The sequence below is a fragment of the Misgurnus anguillicaudatus genome, chromosome 2 (assembly GCF_027580225.2).
Source record: "Misgurnus anguillicaudatus chromosome 2, ASM2758022v2, whole genome shotgun sequence".
Lineage (NCBI taxonomy): Eukaryota > Metazoa > Chordata > Actinopteri > Cypriniformes > Cobitidae > Misgurnus > Misgurnus anguillicaudatus.
In genome coordinates this window covers 2,383,626-2,404,395 of record NC_073338.2, presented here as the reverse complement: position 1 = coordinate 2,404,395, position 20,770 = coordinate 2,383,626, and the positions used below count along the sequence as shown (strand labels likewise).

General features: G+C 41.8%; 1 protein-coding gene and 1 pseudogene across 1 annotated transcript in view; one reads left to right on the top strand and one right to left on the bottom strand.

Moving 5' to 3' along the window:
* adcy1b (adenylate cyclase 1b) overlaps positions 1–20,770 on the bottom strand; it is a 579,599-nt gene that overhangs the window by 256,013 nt on the left and 302,816 nt on the right. The window contains exon 14 of the mRNA XM_073871739.1: positions 1,166–1,292. Coding sequence (XP_073727840.1) covers positions 1,166–1,292 — 127 coding nt within the window. The remainder of the gene's footprint in view (positions 1–1,165; positions 1,293–20,770) is intronic.
* On the top strand, positions 15,692–20,648 carry LOC129441491 (E3 SUMO-protein ligase ZBED1-like; annotated as a pseudogene).

The following is a 20,770-nucleotide window of genomic DNA, read 5'->3' as shown; positions in this document are numbered from 1 at the left end:
ATGTATGTGCAAGTTTTTTTTATATGTATGTGCGAGTGTTTATATATGTTTGCGTGCATCAAGTTTGTATGTATATGCAAGTGTTTATAGGTGTATGCGTGCATTAAGTTTACATGTATATGTAAGATATACAGAAGTGTATATGTATGCATTACTAACTTAAGATTTATTGGTATGAATTTCACATTAGTATGCACACGTATTTCATAGGTACTTGCTTAAAGATCCAACAGTATACATGTATATGCGAGTGTTCATATATGAAATGAAATGAGTGCGAGAGGGCAGCTGGCATCATTTGTCGAGTGTTTGTATTAATATTCGGAAGCCATCTTTACTGACGATGTACGCAGGCATCATGTCTTTGCAAATGTGATAGGTGGTCGCTTCGGTAATTCCTTTGTGGCGTTTTGAGCCTTTCTCATAAAGCGTTATGCATGTAAATGCTTCAACGATGGATACTTGTTCAGGCTGGCTTTGAGGTGTGTTTTTGTTAGGTTCGATGGACTTGGTCGACATGCATTGATAATATAGTTTTTTATGCAGCTGTTTTAAGTGTTGGAACAGGTTTGTTGTATTGTCCCGTTTCATTGCAATAATCATTTCACAGGTCTTGCAGATTACTTTGCTCTCTGACACATCTTCTCTCCTAAATCCAAAATACTCCCGAACGACTGATGTTGAATTTCTTTTTGGCAGCAAATCATTTTTATTCTGACTTGCATCAATATTTTATGTCGATTCCTCCCGTTCGCCTATTCTGTTCTCTTCCTCTCAGCCTTTTCGTATTTTGCGAGGTTCGTTCGCAGGGTGAGCTCTGATAGGTTAATATCTTAAACATGCGCACAACACCGTATTCTCAGTTATAAATTAAATAATAAAATCACAGCTTTGTGCGGTTTAGAAATTGCATGTGCTCAAATCGCGATTGTTTTGCGATTGCGGGTAATTGCACAGCTCTAGTGTGCGTGTGTGTGTGAGCATGGAGTGTAGTTATATAAGGGGCATAATAAGTATTTTTTACCACAGTGTAATCAAAACTCTGGTAATATGGAGCAGTGATTAGAGAGTGAGTGACAGCCTGGTGGAGTAACAAATAAAAATTTGTGTAATTGGGTTACCTTTGTATTACTACTAAAACTTACTGTAAGTATTTTCTTTGTACCTGTGTGGCCCAGAGATAGTCAAGGCGTAGTTTAAGGTCCATCTGTCTGGAGTGTAGGGCCAGTGCAGTTGAGAAGAGCATCAGAGAAATGATTGGCTCCAAACTACGAACCCTGATCAAACCAGACCTATACTCATTAAATACAAAAAATACAAGATATTTCAAAACCACAAAAATCCCAAAGAAATCCCAAAGTAGTCATTTTAATTTAATTAAAACAATTGATAATTGTTTTGTTTTTTACATTTCACCGAAAGGGTACTGTGTCTAGTGTTCAGCATTTTTTTATGGGAAAAAAATATAATATATTAAAAATATTTTGTGAAAATTTATCAAGTGCACACAGTTTTCCAGTAAACACATTTTAAATATAAATATTTAATGTACACTACCTAAAAGTGTTGAAACACGGAGGGTGGGGACCAGAGCATATTAATTAAATTCAGTTTTATTTATATAAAATTAATAAAGCAGCTTTACATTAATAGAGGCAGGACAAAACACAGAAAAATATATGGACAACATAAGCAGCCGAATACAGCGGCAAAGATTAAACTGTACTAGCGAGCGTAGTCATGGCCGGCCCTGGGTATAGGCAGAATAGGCAAATGCTAAGGGCGCCGCCGACCCCTTGGGGCGTCCATGCACCCAAATTATTATTTTTATTAAAGGCGCTCTAAGCGAATTCACGCATTTTAGACCATAAAACATTTTTTGTTACATACAGCAAACATCTTCTCACTATCTGCTTGCTGCCTGTCCGCTGATCAAACTGTAAAAAAACACGATCTCTGTAGACAGCACAGGCTCTACAAACTTCAATTAGAGGTCTACACGGGTCCAAAAATTCCTACCCGAACCTGATCAGACCCGTAAATGTGCTACACTGAACCGACCCGGACCAGTCTGTTGTTTTGAAAGCTGGACCCGGAACCGACCCGGACCCGTCTATTATTTAAAAGCTGGACCCGGATCTGACGCGGACCCGTCTATTATTTAAAATCTGGACCCGAACCCTTCCGGGAAGACAGACCCGACCGGCAAATATTCTTTAGCTAAATGTTATTAATAAGTCAATAAACAATTAGCGAAAATTAAACTTTTTGTCTTAACTTACCCATAGAAGTTAGTCTTCTCCCTCCTTGTACCTGACTGTGTGATGCACAATCCTTATTTCTAAGAAAGTTCCATCCATGTTATTCCTCTCTTGACGATTGAAATGTTTAATGCTTATTCCAGCTTTAAAAGTTCACTTTACAGTCATGGTGATTAATAACGCAGTTTTACATTTGTTGTGTATCGGGTCAACTTGCTTAATAATGTTTGCCCATTTGGATTATAATAACGATTGCTCGTTCAGTGCCATGGCTGCTTTCGTTAGCTTTACTTCTTTGCTATCATCTCTGTGCTCTTTGAGCAGAGTCGCAAAAACTTTAGATATAACAGCAAGACGGTCAATTTATAATATTATTATAAAAATTAGAGAAGTCAGTGCAAAATGTGCGGTATGGTGGAATAAGTCCCGCCTTCTAAATAAAAGAGCCAATTGTCAAAGGTAAAGTCATTGCGTCTCACTGCAGAAGCTCCTGACTGGTAGCCAGAGAAACATTACAAGAGCGCATGCGCGTTAGCTGCCTGGTTGGAGCTACGAAATATAAACTTTTTAACGCAATTTAAGCGTCATAGAAAAAATGTATGCGACAGTTCATCTAAGTTTTTGTTGCTGTTTTTGAAATATTTTATTTAAATGTGAGTGTGTGTTCTCCGAGTCCGATCGACCTCGGGTATTACCCTCAATGTTAAACAGACCCGGGACCCGAAGTAATAGATTGAGACCCGACCCGGACCCGGCTGATCATTTAAAATATAGACCCGAACCCGTACGGGTCCCGGGTCTTCCGTGTAGACCTCTAACTTCAATATAAACACAGTGGCCAAACCTGCACCACGAAACAAAACAAAGTGTTCCAGCCAATAAACGCCAAGAAGGATTTGGGGGTTGGGTTTGGGCCCGTTCATGAAAGGGAGGGGGGGAGTTAACTACGCTCAGTTTGTTTAAAAACACATTTCAAAAATCAACACACAGATTCGGTTAGAACACCTTTAAAGACGGAGTCCACGATGTTTGAAAGCCAATGTTGATATTTGAAATCACCTAAACAAACACGCCCCTACCCCAATAGAATCTGGACCTTCTGTTGATAGACCCGCCCCACACATACGCAACCCGGCAAGGATGTCGGTGAGTAGATACGCTCCTTACTGCTGATTGCTATAAGTGTGTTTTGGTAGTCGGCCCGTCTCCTTTTCCAAAGCGTTTTTCAAACATCGTGGACTCCGCCTTCAATATATGTATATACACATTTAACTATATTTAATTTTGCACAAGAAAACAGTACTTATTAATGAATTATTAGTAGCATAGTATCTCAGGAGATCGTGCTCGTTAAATAGCTCTGTACTGCACTGAAGCAGCAGTTTAAAATATAAACCCAGAATTCAGCGAACGTCAAGAACAAGAAAACGAAAACAACAATCAGACCGAGACGCAGAATTTACATAATGTTACACAGGCCAGGTTTAAATTTCGATGTTTCTGGACAGAAATACCAACTTGTTCACTTTGTTTGGTATTAATAAGCTGTGCATTGGAGTGCTGGCTGCTGGCCGCGGTGCTGACGGAGTACTGGTGGCACCTATGCACAGATACACTGTAAAAAAATTATCATTAAAACACTGTAAAATTACAAACATTATCTGTCAATTAACAGCTCGATTGTTATTTTAAGTATTTTGTAATTAACGACAAAATACAGAACATCTACGTTTTTAAACGGGAAAATACTATATTATTTATACAGTACTTTTTTGTTTTCATGAATTACATACAAATTCATCTAAATTTACAATAAAAAATCTGTAATTAAATGTGTAGTTCATTATATTTAAAGTGCATGACCATACTAACAATTTAACATTTTTATTTGTAATTTTAAGGAAAATGTTCTTAGTTTTATATTTATTTGAATTTTTACAATTAAACTGTAATTCCAGATACATAAGTTTTTACATCAAACAATGCTTGGACTTTTAAAGCTTGTTTTCCAGGATCAGATTTTGAGTCTTGTTGTGCCACTGGACACATACCTAATTCAGTAATGTAAAACAAAGACCTGTCAATAAATCTGACAAAAGTCAGGAGTACAATGAATAGTCCAGGCAAGTATTTTGTAAAGAACCAAAAGTTTTAAATCCCTTACAATATTAGCAACACAATTTAATTTTTTGTCACAGTTTTCACTTACCGTATGTACATTGAGAATAATTTGCTATAATACTATACAATAATATAATATTATACAATAATACCTAATACTATAGGAAGTATTTTCCTACCATATAAAGTCTATTTTATTTTATCAATTTCTATCACCATTATTTTTAATTATAATTGTATGTATAGCTGCTTTACAACAATAAAAACTGTTAAAAGTGCTATATAAATCAAAATAAACTAAATGTGTGTGGGCTGACTACAAACGTGTAAATGTCAGAATAAAGAACAACACAAATAACAGTGACGTACACCATTTATTTTCTTTACAAACACATGAAAATGTGTATTAACTCATTCACCGCCATTGACGAGTTATCTCGTCATTTATGAGTTCATATTTAACTAATAAGTATGCCTTTCTGGACGAATTTCAAAGTGAAAGTGTAATACCGCTTTTATCCACCAAAACGAATTTATCAAAAACGGAAGTTAAAAAAATATAACGTTTTATTTTAACTCTCTTTATGTTTGATAGTCATTCTGAGTCTGATCTCTAACATAAATTTCTTTACATATACGCAAATTTTTAAGCTTTTTGCTCAAAATGTTGTATTTTTGAAGAAAAATATCCATATTTCAGTGGTTAAATTAAGTAGAAAAAGTAAATATATAATGAAACGTTTTTTCCCCATTTTGTTTGTTTGTTTGTTTGTTTATTGCTTGTTTGAAAGCAGAGGGTGTGTTCTTTAATTTGATATAATTTGTATGTTTATATATTTATAGAAAATAATTTTTCCTGCAAGGAATTTTGTTAAAATTTTGTTAAAATCACAAAAATGCAGGTGGGCAACTTTTCTCAAAAAGGCTGGCGGTGAATGAGTTAAAAGATTATTTTGGTGTCTTGATATCAGGGAAAAAAAGTCAAAAACAGAACACACAAAAAGCTATAAAATAAATATTTGTTCCATGGCACGCACACACACACACACACACACACACATCCGTGAGAATGCCACGGAAAATTAGCAAAAAATTCCGTGACTATGCCACGGAAATTCGTGAGATCAGGTTGTTCAAAAAATAAATGAGGTGTTGCAAAAATAAATACACCCCAATATCCACTCCCATGTATTGGTGACAAATTAGCACCACATGGTAAATAAATGTCTCATAAATTTCTTAAAGATAATTAGTTAAGCATTGCTAACAAGATTGAATACTGTCACGAAAGGGATTCCAAAAATTTTAAAAGGATGGATTTGTGGGAAGCTCTCTGGATGTCCAGGATGTCCACTGAAGTTAACACATCGTCAAGAGCGTTTTGTGATGAGAGACGTTGAAAAAAATCATCGTGCAAGTTCAGCACAAGCTGGGGTGTTTCCTGTGACACCACACGACGGACGTACAGTGCAAAGGAGAGGCGTGCATGGCTGTCATCCACAGAGGAAGCCACTGGTAAAGCCAATGCACAAAAAGCCTTTTGCTAGAGCTCATATTGAGAAAGGTAAAGACTATTGGGTCTCTAACTCTCTATACCTTGAAGTAATGAGACAGAGATTAATCTATGTGGTTCTGAGGTGTTCCAAACTGTATGTGTGGCAAGGGTGAGGAGTACAATGAAAAATGCATGGTACTACCAACAGTAAAGCATGGTGGTGGCAGACAGTGTTCTTCTGTGGGCTTGCATGAGTGTTGCAGGTGTCAGAGAGTTGAATTTTATAGACGGCAACATGAATACATGAATACACATGATTTTGATCCAAAACACACATCTAGAAGCAGCACAGGGTAAAAGTGTTTCATACCTCAACCCCACAGGTTATCAGATTATAAAAAGAAAGATTAGCTTTACCGAATCTTTCCGATAACGTACGAAAAAATGAAAGAGGAGGAGTCATGACCCGGTTGGGAAAATCCACCGCATCAAACACACACGCAAAACTCCGCTGCTAACCTGGATAATAAACTATATCCATTGTTTTCATAAGGCTGACTTTCTTCTCCTTACATCCAAAAACACACTTCATCTTTCGTGCCATTGTTGACTTTTGAAATTAAACAAAGCTGAGTGGCGTGCTAAGCTGTTTGCAAGCTCTATATGAGGGTAAAATAACGTCAAAAAGGTTTGCATGCGCAGGATCATATTTGTGAGAGTGTACTTGACATTGCAAGCATAAAATAAATTTGCGTGCGCAAAAACAATTTTGTGAATGTGTAAATCAAGTTGCAAGTGTAAGAAAACTAGTTTTGCAACATTCTACTGTTAATCGTAAGTGTAATTCATGTCTTGTAAAACTGAAACTTCATATTTACACTAAATAAGTATAAACTGTATGCATCTGACCTCAGTTTTTCCGCGCTTACACTTTTGGCACAGTTTTTGCGCTGAAATACTGCCAAAAGCATTGCAAGTCTGCAAACAGTGGTGTGCAATGAAAAACACACTTTCATGAACGGCAAATATGAATTAATCGCGCAGAATCTGTCTCTGTGTGTAAAATAAACCAGTTGTAAATGACTTGTTGCATACGAAGGGAAAACTATTTCCTGAAATAACCCGACATCTACTGGTCCCTCTGCGCTTGCAGTTTTGTCACGATTCTCTCACTGATTTGAGTTTGCAAGCGCGGGTGGGAAGGCGGGGCTATGAAATGAGGCACCTAATGACTCATTGTTTCCTCTATTCTGATTGTTTCAATATATAACGCCAGGAGTTTTCTCAGTATCGTCCACGAGGCTGCAGGAATACTACTATAATGACTCTAAAAAACTCTCATGCTTTGTTGTTCATTCCCTTTTTTTCTATTTTATTTGAAGCTGCTTTTGTCACGGTAGGAAAATCCATTGTTTTCCTCCGTGTCATGTTTGTGTGTGTGTGTGTTGTTCACTTACCCCTGCCATGTGCTCGTTAGAGCAATCCCATTCACCTGTGTGTTGATTGTCTCGCTCCAGCTGTTCATCATTACATCATCTCCATATATACTCACCTGACTTTCTGTTCCCTGCCAGATTCTTATGTTTGCTCAGTCCCCGTGTTGCTTGGTTGTTCCGTGTGCTTTGGATTACTTGTTTCAGTTGGATGTTTATTTGTCGTCGTCGTCTTCGTGTGGATGTTCCGTGTCAGCCTGGATTTCACCACTGCTCACTACTCCACCAACGTCGCACTCAAAACATCAACTTCCACCGTAGTCATTGTCACCATTGCCCACCACAACACCGGACTGGATTACTTCCGCATTGACTCTGAATACTCTCTCTTTGTTTACATTTAATAAACATTGTTTATATTTCACCTGCATTTGCTTCCACTTCATACGTATCATTACAGAAGAATCTGGCCAACATGGAAGCAGCAGGTGGTCAACCGAACTCCGCGTTGGAGGAGTTTCTCCAGCGATATCTGGCTCGTATGGATCATCAGGATTTGGTCATCGAAGATATGCGGAAGGCCGTCCAGGCAATGGTGGCGAAAGTTTCCGAGCTCTCTCAGCGATCTCCGGACATCACGCCTCCCACTGCGCCACCCATGCCGCCCGCACCATCTTCACCTCCAGGGGGTAGCTTCATCCCGGAACCGAGACTTCCCATTCCGGAGAAGTACTCTGGTGAGCCCAACTATTGCCGTACTTTTCTCTCTCACTGTTCCTTACATTTCGCCCAACAGCCCCGGTCATTCCTTTTCGAGGAAACGAAGGTGGCATTCACACTCTCACTACTGACAGGCAAGGCTGCCCTCTGGGGGACGGCGGTATGGGAGAACAAAGACAGCTGCTGTTCCTCGTTCGCCTCGCTGGCTGAAGAGATGAAGAGGGTGTTCGATCGCTCCGTCGCCGGGAAGGAGGCCGCCTGTCTCCTCACGGAACTCCAGCAGGGGGAGCGGTCGGTCTCGGACTATGCCATCGAGTTCCGTACCCTGGCGGCGGAGTGCAGGTGGAACGAGGAAGCGCAGTGGGATCATTTCCTGCATGGGTTGGCGGATCAGATCCAGCGAGAGATCATCACGGCGGAGTTACCGACATCTCTTAACGGTCTGGTGGATTTGGCGATCCGGGTTGACGCACGCCTTTCCATCGCAGCCAGGAGGAAGACGCCAGACACGTCCCAACGTCGAGGGGAGTCTACGGATCCGTCCAACGAAGTCTCCGCCGGTGGTCTCTCAGATCCGGAACCCATGCAGGTGGGTCGAGCTCGGTTACCCCGGGAGGAGAGGAGGCGGCGGAGATCCCTGGGACTTTGTATGTACTGTGGCGAGCCGGGTCACCAATGTCAGAGGTGCCCGGTAAAAGACCATGCCCGATAGTAAGACAGAGGCTACTATCGGGCGGGATCTCCGCACAGAAGACCTCTACAACATCCACTCTCCTTCCGGTGAGACTACGGTGGTCCACTATGTCACACTCAGGGCACGCACTTCTGGATTCGGGGGCGGAGGGCAACTTCATCGACAGCTCACTAGCACGTAAACTCAAGTTACCTTTCATTCCACTCACCCACCAGATTGCGCCCTTTGCCCTCAATGGACATCAGTTACCCACTATCAAGTACACCACAGCACCCATCACACTCATCACTTCTGGAAACCACACAGAGACTATTTCATTTTTTATTACTGACACTGCTCTCTCCCCCATAGTTATTGGACACCCTTGGCTTCATTCCCATAACCCAAGAATTGACTGGAAACTGGGTTCTGTTACCAGCTGGAGCGAGGAGTGTCATAAGTCCTGTCTTGTCTCTGCTTGTGTTTCTGTTTCTGAGTCTGTGTTTCAGGGGAAAGCAGTGGATTTGTCTAACGTGTCCGCGGAGTACCACGACCTGAAGGAGGTGTTCAGTAAGTCGCGGGCTGATTCTCTTCCTCCTCATCGTCCCTATGACTGTGCGATAGATTTATTGCCAGGTACGTTTCCGCCTAAGGGCAAATTATACTCTCTGTCCGTTCCGGAGATGGAGGCCATGGAGAAATATATTTCTGATTCTCTGGCAATGGGGTTCATTCGCCCTTCCTCTTCTCCAGCGGGGGCGGGGTTCTTTTTTGTGGGGAAGAAGGACGGATCCTTGCGACCTTGTATTGACTACCGAGGGTTGAACAACATCACGGTAAAGAATACCTATCCTTTGCCGTTGATGTCTTCAGCCTTCGAGAGGTTGCAGGGAGCGTCCGTCTTCACTAAATTGGACTTACGTAATGCATATCATTTGGTTCGCATCAGGAAGGGGGATGAATGGAAGACTGCGTTTAACACCCCTCGTGGCCATTTTGAGTATTGCGTGATGCCTTTCGGTCTCACGAACTCGCCGGCAGTCTTCCAAGCACTCGTTAATGACGTGTTGCGAGACATGGTAGATCAGTTCATATATGTTTACCTGGATGACATATTGATTTTTTCTTCGTCTCTCCAGGAACATTTGCAACACGTACGACGAGTGCTTCTGCGGTTGCTAGAGAATGGGCTTTTTGTCAAGGCGGAGAAACGCGTTTTTCATGCACAGTCTGTTTCTTTTTTAGGACACATCATTTCGACTGAGGGTGTTCGCATGGATCCTGAGAAAGTTAAGGCTGTGGTAGATTGGCCATCCCCAGAGTCTCGCAAGGCCCTGCAGAGATTTCTGGGGTTCGCCAATTTTTACAGGCGTTTCATTCGCAATTTCAGCCAACTAGCCGCGCCTCTGACCGCTTTGACCTCCCCTGGTTTGACGTTCAGGTGGTCAGACGCAGCTGAGGCTGCGTTTGCCAAACTGAAAAGCTGCTTTGTTTCAGCTCCCATTCTCGTTACCCCTGATCGTTCACGTCAATTCATAGTGGAGGTCGACGCGTCAGAGGTGGGGGTAGGAGCAGTGTTGTCCCAGCGCGCATCCTCAGATGGAAAGGTTCATCCTTGCGCGTATTATTCTCATCGTTTATCTCCTGCGGAAGTTAACTATGACATTGGCAATCGAGAGTTGTTGGCGGTCAAGCTAGCACTGGAAGAATGCCGTCACTGGCTTGAAGGGTCGGGTGTACCTTTCATTGTATGGACGGACCATAAGAATCTCGAATACATTAGAACCGCCAAAAGACTTAACTCCAGGCAGGCTCGGTGGGCATTGTTTTTCGGTCGTTTCGATTTTACACTTTCTTACCGGCCGGGTTCCAAAAACATCAAACCCGATGCTTTATCCCGTCTTTTTGAGCGTTCCGATCGTACTGCTACTCTCGAGCCTATTTTACCGGAGAAAATCATTATCTCCGCGCTCAGATGGGAGGTCGAATCAAAGGTTTTGACAGCCTTAGAAGGGGTAACGCCCCCGGCTCGCTGCCCACCGAACCGTTTATTTGTGCCGGAAGGGTTACGGTCAGACGTCCTCCAGTGGGGTCATGGTTCCAGTGTTGCTTGTCACCCAGGGGTTAGTAGAACTAGGTTTCTAGTCAAGCAACAATTTTGGTGGCCTGGTATGGCTCGTGACGTCCATGACTTCGTCTTGGCTTGTTCGGTTTGTGCCGTTGGTAAGACTTCCAATCGTCCTCCAGATGGGTTACTTTTGCCGCTGTCTGTCCCTTCGAGACCCTGGTCCCACATATCGCTAGATTTCATTACCGCCCTCCCACCCTCTAAGGGTAATACGGTGATTTTGACCGTAGTGGACCGGTTCTCGAAGGCGACTCATTTCATTCCCTTGCCCAAATTACCATCAGCCAAGGAAACAGCGGTAGCTGTCATTGACCACGTCTTCCATATACATGGCCTCCCGACAGACGTGGTCTCTGACAGGGGTCCCCAGTTTGTGTCCAAATTTTGGCGAGAGTTCTGCAAATTGCTAGGGGCGACTGTTAGCCTTTCGTCCGGGTTTCATCCCCAGAGCAACGGTCAAACCGAGCGAGCCAATCAGGACGTCGAAAGGGTGTTGCGATGTCTGGTTTCCAAGAATCCTTCGTCCTGGTGTCAGCAACTCTCAATTGTGAAGTACGCACACAATTCTCTGCCGGTGTCATCTACGGGCATGTCTCCATTTAAGTGTAGTTTAGGGTACCAACCACCTAATTTTGTCAGTACTGATTCCGAGGTGTCGGTCCCCTCCGCAAACGCACTAGTCCAGAGGTGTCACCGCACCTGGACCAGGGCTCGCAGAGCCTTGCTCCAGGCGAGGTCGCGCACCAAGGCTAAGGCCGATCGCCACCGGTCGAAGCCTCCTCGTTACGTCGTCGGTCAAAGAGTGTGGCTTTCAACCCAGAATATTCCGATGCGTTCCGTCTCGAATAAACTTGCTCCCAAATTTATTGGCCCGTTTTCTGTTACCAAAATCATTAATCCGGTAACAGTGCGTCTTAGCCTTCCTCCTGCGTACAGGAGGGTTCACCCCGTCTTTCACGTTTCCAAAATTAAACCGGTGATTTTTTCCCGTCTTAATCCGCCTGCCCCGGTTCCCCCTCCGCCTCGTATCGTTAATGGGGAGACCACATATTCGGTTAACCGTATTCTGGACTCCAGACGGAGGGGACGCGGATTTCAGTACTTGGTGGATTGGGAAGGTTACGGTCCGGAGGAGAGAAGGTGGGTTCCTGCTCGGGACATACTGGATCACCGCCTTATTGATGATTACAATCAACAGGTAAAGCAGGCTGGGAACGCCGAGGGGCGTTCCTAGGGGAGGGGGTACTGTCACGGTAGGAAAATCCATTGTTTTCCTCTGTGTCATGTTTGTGTGTGTGTGTTGTTCACTTACCCCTGCCATGTGCTCGTTAGAGCAATCCCATTCACCTGTGTGTTGATTGTCTCGCTCCAGCTGTTCATCATTACATCATCTCCATATATACTCACCTGACTTTCTGTTCCCTGCCAGATTCTTATGTTTGCTCAGTCCCCGTGTTGCTTGGTTGTTCCGTGTGCTTTGGATTATGTGTTTCAGTTGGATGTTTATTTGTCGTCGTCGTCTTCGTGTGGATGTTCCGTGTCAGCCTGGATTTCACCACTGCTCACTACTCCACCAACGTCGCACTCAAAACATCAACTTCCACCGTAGTCATCGTCACCATTGCCCACCACAACACCGGACTGGATTACTTCCGCATTGACTCTGAATACTCTCTCTTTGTTTACATTTAATAAACATTGTTTATATTTCACCTGCATTTGCTTCCGCTTCATACGTATCATTACAGCTTTGGTATGATGAACAATTGTTAAAAACTAGGGCTGTCAAAATTAACGCGTTAATAACGCGTTAACGCAAATTCATTTTAACGCCACTAATTTCATTAACGGAGATTAACGCAACGCGCAATTTCTGTTTAACCCTTGGTCCAGCCCATAGTTGAATGAACAGAGACGCAGACAAATGTGACTCTCTCTAAATGGGTAAAAGGTTTTCATAGAAATAAGAACATTAAGCAAATCGTCTACCAAATCCAATGCTCTAAATGCTCGTTGGACATCTGATATGATCTTTATTTATACGTCTGAGAGTTGTAACGTTACCGTCCTCCTAATGCTTAATCTAATACAAAGATGCGTCTCAATTCATTTTGGTTTCGCTTTTATGCATGACTTAGAAAATAGACTGCAGGACTTGCTTGATGTTTAAAGAGTCATTAAGAGAGATAAAGTTCGGTACCTGATTAATGTTAAAGAGTTATTAAGAGCGACAAGACTCAAAAGCGATCTCCTCACGCTGACTGACTGACATCTGAAGCGCGACCCGGATATATATAGACATCTACACAAAATTACAGTTTTACAAATATCTGTTTTGATAAGAATTCACGCAGGTAGGATCTATAATCTGTTATGTCTTAAGTAAATGTTTGGTTAACTGGTGGGTAAACATGTCTGATGTGTAACATTATATTAGATCACTTAGATTTTAAGCAGTCTGTCTCAATGTCAATCAAACAAAAGGAAAAAAAGTTGAACATACATTGATGATGTTTTTGCTTTGTGTGTGCTAAATCTATTCGTTTTACCAGTGATTTTAAGGTATTGATGTGGTAATATAATGTATGGATGTGGTAATTTTTTTGGTAATTTGACTCTTTCAACTTCAAACACGTGTAGTTCTGTCATATTTTGTTATATTTCAACAAATCATGCATTGTTCTATGTTTTAATAGAGAATGTCAAAATATGAACAACTATTTTTTTTAAATTTGCTAATTCCGACTCAACTTGCCAGCACAGGTCACAAATGATGCAGCAGCAAACAAAAATGGAGAAAGAAAAATCTTCTTAAAGGAAAATTCGTATACAAAACAATGGCTGGTGATTCTGTTAAAAATGTAAACAGGCTGTTGTTAACATACATTTGCATAAAGCATCTATATATGTATATATGATTAGAATATAAAAACCTGAAAAGTGTTAAATTAGGGTAAATTTAGAATGGATAAAAATGTGCGATTAATTTGCGATTAATCGCAGTTAACTCATGAAATCATGCGATTAATCTAGATTAATTTTTTTAATCTATTGACAGCCCTATTAAAAACGCTACATAACTAAAATATATAGCATATAATTCCAAATTCAAACTATATTCTAGTTAACGTATTTCCTAAACAAGTTACTGTAAGACAAGCCTACTATCACAGAAAAATCACACAACAACAGAAGTAACAAAATCGCTACGGTTATGAATGAAGCCATATTAATGTGAGCAGTTTTACTGTAATGTATAAACGAAAGTTCTAAGTAAAATTAGCAGCAGTCTCCTAGTAAGCAAGACTAAGCAAGGGTTGAGAATAAAACTGGCGTTATATTGAACCAATCAGAATAGAGGAAACAATGAGTCATCAGGTGCCTCATTTCATAGCCCCGCCTTCCCACCCGCGCTTGCAAACTCAAATCAGTGAGAGAATCGTGACAAAACTGCAAGCGCAGAGGGACCAGTAGATGTCGGGTTATTTCAGGAAATAGTGTTCCTCCGTATGCAACAAGTCATTTACAACTGGTTTATTTTACACACAGAGACAGATTCTGCGCGATTAATTTATATTTGCCGTTCATGAACGTGTGCTTTTGATTGCACACCACTGTTTGCAGACTTGCAATGCTTTTCAGCGCAAAAACCATGCCAAAAGTGTAAGCGCGGAAAATGCATACAGTTCATACTTATTTGCGTAAATATGAAGTTTCAGTTTTACAAGACACGAATTACACTTACAATTAACAGTAGAATGTTGCAAAACTTGTTTTCTTACGCTTGCAACTTAATTTACACCTTTACAAAACTGTTTTTGCGCATGCAAATTTATTTTACGCTTGCAATGTCAAGTACATTCTTAGAAATTTTATCCTGCGCATGCAAGTCTTTTAGGCGCTAAATTACCTTCATAGCTCTAGCGTCTCCCGCTGATTGACGGGTGGGCGGGGTTTTCCGGGGAAGTGCCCATATAAAGAAGTGATACGTATAGAAAACCCCTGAAACGTCAGTTGGACCTGTAATCTAAAAAAACTTTCCGAAACTTGTACGAATCCTGGCGAAGTGCATTCGGCACAGAAATACTCTGTAACATGTCCAACTGCTTTTTTGGTTTGCCTATGTTTAGCATGAGGAAACAACTCTATGACTGTGTTAATAAGTCAGAATGCTTGAAATACCATTGAACCCCCCCTTTAATATTTAGTACAGTAGCCTTTGTTTGCAACTACAGAGGTCAAACGTTTCCTGTAGTTTTTCACCAGGTTTGCACACACTGCAGGAGGGATTTTGGCCCACTCCCAGATCTTCTCTAGATCAGTCAGGTTTCTGGCCTGTCGCTGAGAAACAGAGTTTGAACTCCCTCCAAAGATTCTTTATAGGGTTTAGGTTTGGAGACTGGCTAGGCCACACCAGAACCTTGATATGCTTCTTACAGAGCCACTCCTTTGTTATCCTGGCTGTGTGCTTCGGGTCATTGTCATGTTGCTAACAGTTTCCTCTAACTGAGGGAAGGAGGTTGTTTCCCAAAATCTCACAATACATGGCCCCGGTCATCCTCTCCTTAATACAGTGCAGTCGCCCTGTCGCATGTGCAGAAAAACACCCCAAAAGTATGATGCTACCACCCCAATGCTCCACAGTAGGGATGGTGTTCTTGGGATGGTACTCATCAATCTTCCTCCAAACACGTTTAGTGGAATTATGACCAAAAAGTTCTATTTTGGTCTCATCTGACCACATGACTGTCTACCATGACCTCCTTTGGATCATCCAAACAGTCATTGGCAAACTTAAGACGGGCCTGGACATGTGCTGGTTTAAGCAAATACTTATTTTCCTCACTGTGTATATATATATATTAGGGGTGGGCCGTTATCGGCGTTAACGTGCTGCGTTAACGTGAGACTCTTATCGCGCGATAACAAAAGTATCGCCGTTAATCTATTCTCAAAATTGGGTTGGGAGCTGGGTCTATATTACGGTCCAAGAGCCTTCAAGCTTATTTGTATGCAGTATGAGAGAAGTGCTGCCACCTAGTGGCATTGTTGTGTTTTCTCCTCCTCTTTCTCTCCCTCTCTTTCACACAGGGAGTAATTGGGTCCCAGGTGAAAGGGATTAGAGTGTGGTATAAAGGACGAAGAGAGTCAAGATGCAGTGCTGACGGCTACACTTTCGCTCACCTGATCCAGACTGTGATATTGTGTAAATGTGGAGAGTTTTGTAAAAACCATGTGAGGTTTTTGGTGTTTATTATTAGATACCATGTTTATCTGAGACCAACTAGATAACTGGTTGACTACACTTTTGTTTCTGTTATATATTTTTGATTTGTTAATTTATTGTGCTTATTTGAGTAAGGAGGCTGTAGGGAAAGGGTGCCATTTATTTTCTACCCCCTTTCATTCCTGTTTATGTTAGTTAGGGAGGCAGGTAAGCATGTGTCATTTCATTTGTTTGTTTATTTTTACTTTTGATACAGCTTATTTAGTTCCTTTAAAAGTTAGAGGGTTTTTTTGTTTGTTATGTTGGCTTGTCCCTTTCCTGAAGATTTGCTTCCTTTTATACTTTCAATCTTATGTTATTAATAAATCACTACGTTATTTTCAAGTGATGTTAGTTGTGGTTTTTGGTTCACTCTGGATCAGGAGATTGATGTGTCCGTCAGTCATTTATTTTATTACATTTACTTAAATTATTTCAGTTGTTACATTACCTCCCTTGTTTCCCCTAGACATATAAAGGAGGCATGTAACAACCGTAACGTGATGAGTTTCACCTTGATATTTTAGCGCTGATGTATACTTAGCCGAATTGCACTCTAGGGGGCGAGAATGAGTCTTCGAACCTGTGTGTATGCCTCATCAAACGTGACGTGCAAACATGGATGCAGCAACGAAGCCGCCGGGTTTGCTTCAGGGAAAATTTATTTTTAAAAAGCTTCCCAATGGAAACTTCGACAAGACTAAGGTTGTTTGCACATTGTGCAATGCGGAATTAGTTTACTGTAGGAGTTCTTCCAGTCTCAAGTACCACCTAAACGCAAAGCATCCCTTTGCTAATGTGGACGATGCCGGGCCAAGCACTGATGTAGCGCAGGTGAAGAGTCGTCGTCGTCAAACTACCATGTTTGAGTGCAACCGTGGCAAGCCCGTAAGCGCAGCTCTTTCAGCCAAGCTAACTACTCTCCTCGCTCAGTGGATTGCCACCAGCTGCCGACCCATAAGCGTGGTTGAAGATGATGGGCTCGAGCTTGTTCTCCAGGCGGCCACAGGTGACCCATCTTACAAACTACCTGCGAGGCGAACTATCATTAGGAGAATACATGACCAGCACGCCGCAGAGAAAGCTGCAAAAGATGAAAAGATAGTAGAGGCGAGGTGTGTAGCATTGACTGGCGACCACTGGACATCGGTTAACAATGACAACTACCTCGGTGTTACTGTACATCTCATCAATGCCAGCTGGGAACTTCACTCCTTCGCTTTAGGTAGGCAACGCTATTTAATTTTAAATTACATAATTTAATTTAATTATTTAGCCTATTAATTACCACGACACCACAAATTACCACAACATTATGTTTGCATCTTGATGCTTGTTAGTTGTTTACTACTAGCAGTTAATTTATTCTGATCTACTTTGTCCGTTAGGTGTGATGAAAACATAGGAGCGTCACTTTGCAGAAGCATGTGCCAGGCAGTTTCTAGATGTCGCTAATCAGTGGGGGATAGCTGACAAAATCAGCACTATTGGAACAGACAGTGCTCCTAATATGGTGGCAGCAGGGAGGATACTGCCATTCGAGCATTTGCCCTGTGTTGCGCATGTTGTACAGAGAGCTATTGTAATGTCACTTCGGGAAGGTGGTTTTGATGGTGTACTTGCTAAGTGCCGTAAAGTGGTCGGACATTTCAAACATAGTCCGGCCAACACAGACGAGCTGAATGTCCAGCAAGCCTCCCTTGGACAAGTTCAGGAGCCACTCATGCAAGATGTTCCAACACGGTGGAATTCCACCCTTGAGATGATCAAACGCCTGAGGCGCAACAGAGACGCACTGCACACAACGCTGTCTCAGCAGAAGCAGAATCTGACCCTCCCAACAGATGCAAACAGATAAATCGATTAATCACACGGTAAATAAAATGAGCTCAATCATTTTTTTACGCCGCGATAATTCACATTTGCATGCTTGTTTGTTTTCCTTGTCTCTCTCTCTCTACCAAAGAGACTGGATTACCGCTCCGTGCAACGAGTGACAAGGAGTGAACCCTCGTCAGCCATTTGTCAGTCGCATGATCTGTGTGGGGAGGGAGGACTCCTGGCGTAGCCTATCACAGTAGGCGTACTGAGGAGGATGAGCGCCGCGTAAGGAGTGTAGCAGGATAAAACACTAGTTGAGACGAGAGTTGGAGAAAAAGATGGATTTACTAGAGGCTGTTTACACTTGTCATTACCATGCGTTTTCATCGATCGGATCACAATGTTTTACGTCTTTTCTGACTTTTCTGACACAAGGTGAACAGTGCTATTTTTTTAGCCTTTCATTGATAAACTAAAGCGGGTGATCTCCGCAGTTTCATTTTGCAAGCGTGTGAAAGTTGCGCGATCTTATTTCATCAATTGTGCTGAAAATTCAGAGAAAGCTCTAACATATACATGTAGAAAATACTGTGCAGCATGTTTACTTGCTAAACAAGCAGTGGACATAATATTAGTTTGGGTCCGTTTAAACTCATAATTACTCCCGCTGGCGTTTAAATGACAGCGGAGAGACTCGCCCACCGTCTCGACAGACCACCCCCTCACAGTATTCAGGACAGAAGCGGTCAAAAGTGGACAAAAGAGACGGATTAAAAAATACCAGGTGTAAACGTGATATGTCTCTCTCGTCCACTTATACCACGTGTAAACAACCAAGTTTCAAAACCAAACGCTACAGCTGCAGTGTGGGAGTACTTTGGATTTAAACCTAATGACCGAGGTGAACCACTAAACCTGAACGAGCCGTTATGTCGCATTTGTGGTAAAAACGTAGCACTTAAAAGTGGCAACACGACAAACATGCATATGCACCTAAAACGCAATCATCCTGTTATTTTGTTCATTTCTTGTGGATATTTAAAATGTCTTCCAGTTCCAGTATTACTTATTGTTTAGAAATAAAAGTTTATAGATCTTTGAAAAGGTGTATCTGCATTATTATAATGGTCCCGGAGCATCAATGTTATCGTCTATCGCGATAAATTCTGAGGCAATTTATCGCCTAGCAAAATTTGTTATCGTGACAGGCCTAGCTGAATATGAGAAGTTGGCAAAGCTAGAGAAACTGCTGGAGCCATGCAGGTATAGTCTACAAAGATAGCGTGTTCATGAAATGGCATACAAGTTCTTTTAAATGTCAGGTTGTATTTAAGAAACACGTGCCCTTAAATGTAATGTGATTAAGAACTTTAAAAATGTGTAATCTGAGTTAAATGAATCCGTCATTAATTATTTATTGCTGTGTGTGTCTGTGTCTGTGTGTGTGTGTGTGTGTGTGTGTGTGTGTGTGTGTGTGTGTGTGTGTGTGTGTGTGTGTGTCTGTGTGTGTTTGTCTGTGTGTGTTTGTCTGTGTGTGTGTGTGTGTGTGTGTTTGTGTGTGTGTGTGTGTGTGTGTTTGTGTGTGTGTGTTTGTGTGTGTGTGCGTGTGTGTGTGTGTGTGTGTGTGTGTTTGTCTGTCTGTCTGTCTGTCTGTCTAGGAACATCACTGAGCTCCTTGGTGGGGATAAGTATGTATCCTGCTCTGTGGTTCTTCCTGCCCTGTGCCACCTCCAGCACACGATGAAGATCTCAGACGATGATCCTGCCTATATTGTGCGATTCAAGGCTGCCTTTACCAAGGACCTCAACCAGCGGAGGGAGAAAATAAATCTGGAATGGCTTAAGGTATGTCAGACTGACCAGAAGATAACTGCATTGTTTGACCATTATAGACTGTCAAGCCAGTAGATCGGTCAATGAATAGATTAATTAATCATAAAGAAATATGGAGGTTGGATTTGGAAAGTGACATTTTCATAAATTCAATAATAATTATTTTTTATTCATCAAAGGTGGCGACTGCTCTAGATCCACGATTTAAGGACCTCAAGTGCTTGCCCAGAGCAGAGAGGGAGCCAGTGTGGGCAAAGCTAAGTGAGTTGGTGAAGGAAGAAGAACCTGCTTTGCAGCCACTCAGGGAGGAGAACCCTGAGCCACCCAAGAAGAAAACCGCCCTGCTACTGATAGGATCAGACTCAGAATCAGATGAGGAGACACCAGAAGACAGTACTGTGGAGAGGTACAAGGTAGAGCCCAGTGCCAGTCTAGATGAGTGTCCACTGAAGTGGTGGTCGGAGCACACTGCTGTCTATGGTAAGATGGCCCACATTGCCCGTAAATACTTGGGGACTCCTGCCACAACTGTCCCGTGCGAGAGACTTTTTTCTTTAGCAGGCCATATTGTGCAGAAGAGGAGATCTAGTTTGTCACCAGAAAATGTGAACAAGCTGGTCTGCCTGAGTGACTGGTGGAAAAAGGAGAAATAGAGCTTGACTGATTGACACAAAGCTACTGGCTGTAAACAGTTCATCATGACCTCGTATGTAGGCCTACTGTTCAAAATTCATGTTAAACTGAATAAACAGTTAGTAAACAAAGTACATCTTATTGAACATGATTTATTTTCATCTTGAGAAACCCATTCTCAAAGACTTACTTTTAGTCATTATTTGGGTATTACACATATTCTGAATGCCTTTTGCGGAATTCAAATGAGTCATTTTAATCTAGATTAATCTAGATTAATTTCAAGATTACAGTGAGATTAATCTAGATAAAAAAAATTATTCTATGCCCACCTCTAATATATATATATATAAATGTGTGTTTTCTTCTGCGGCATTCTGCAATTC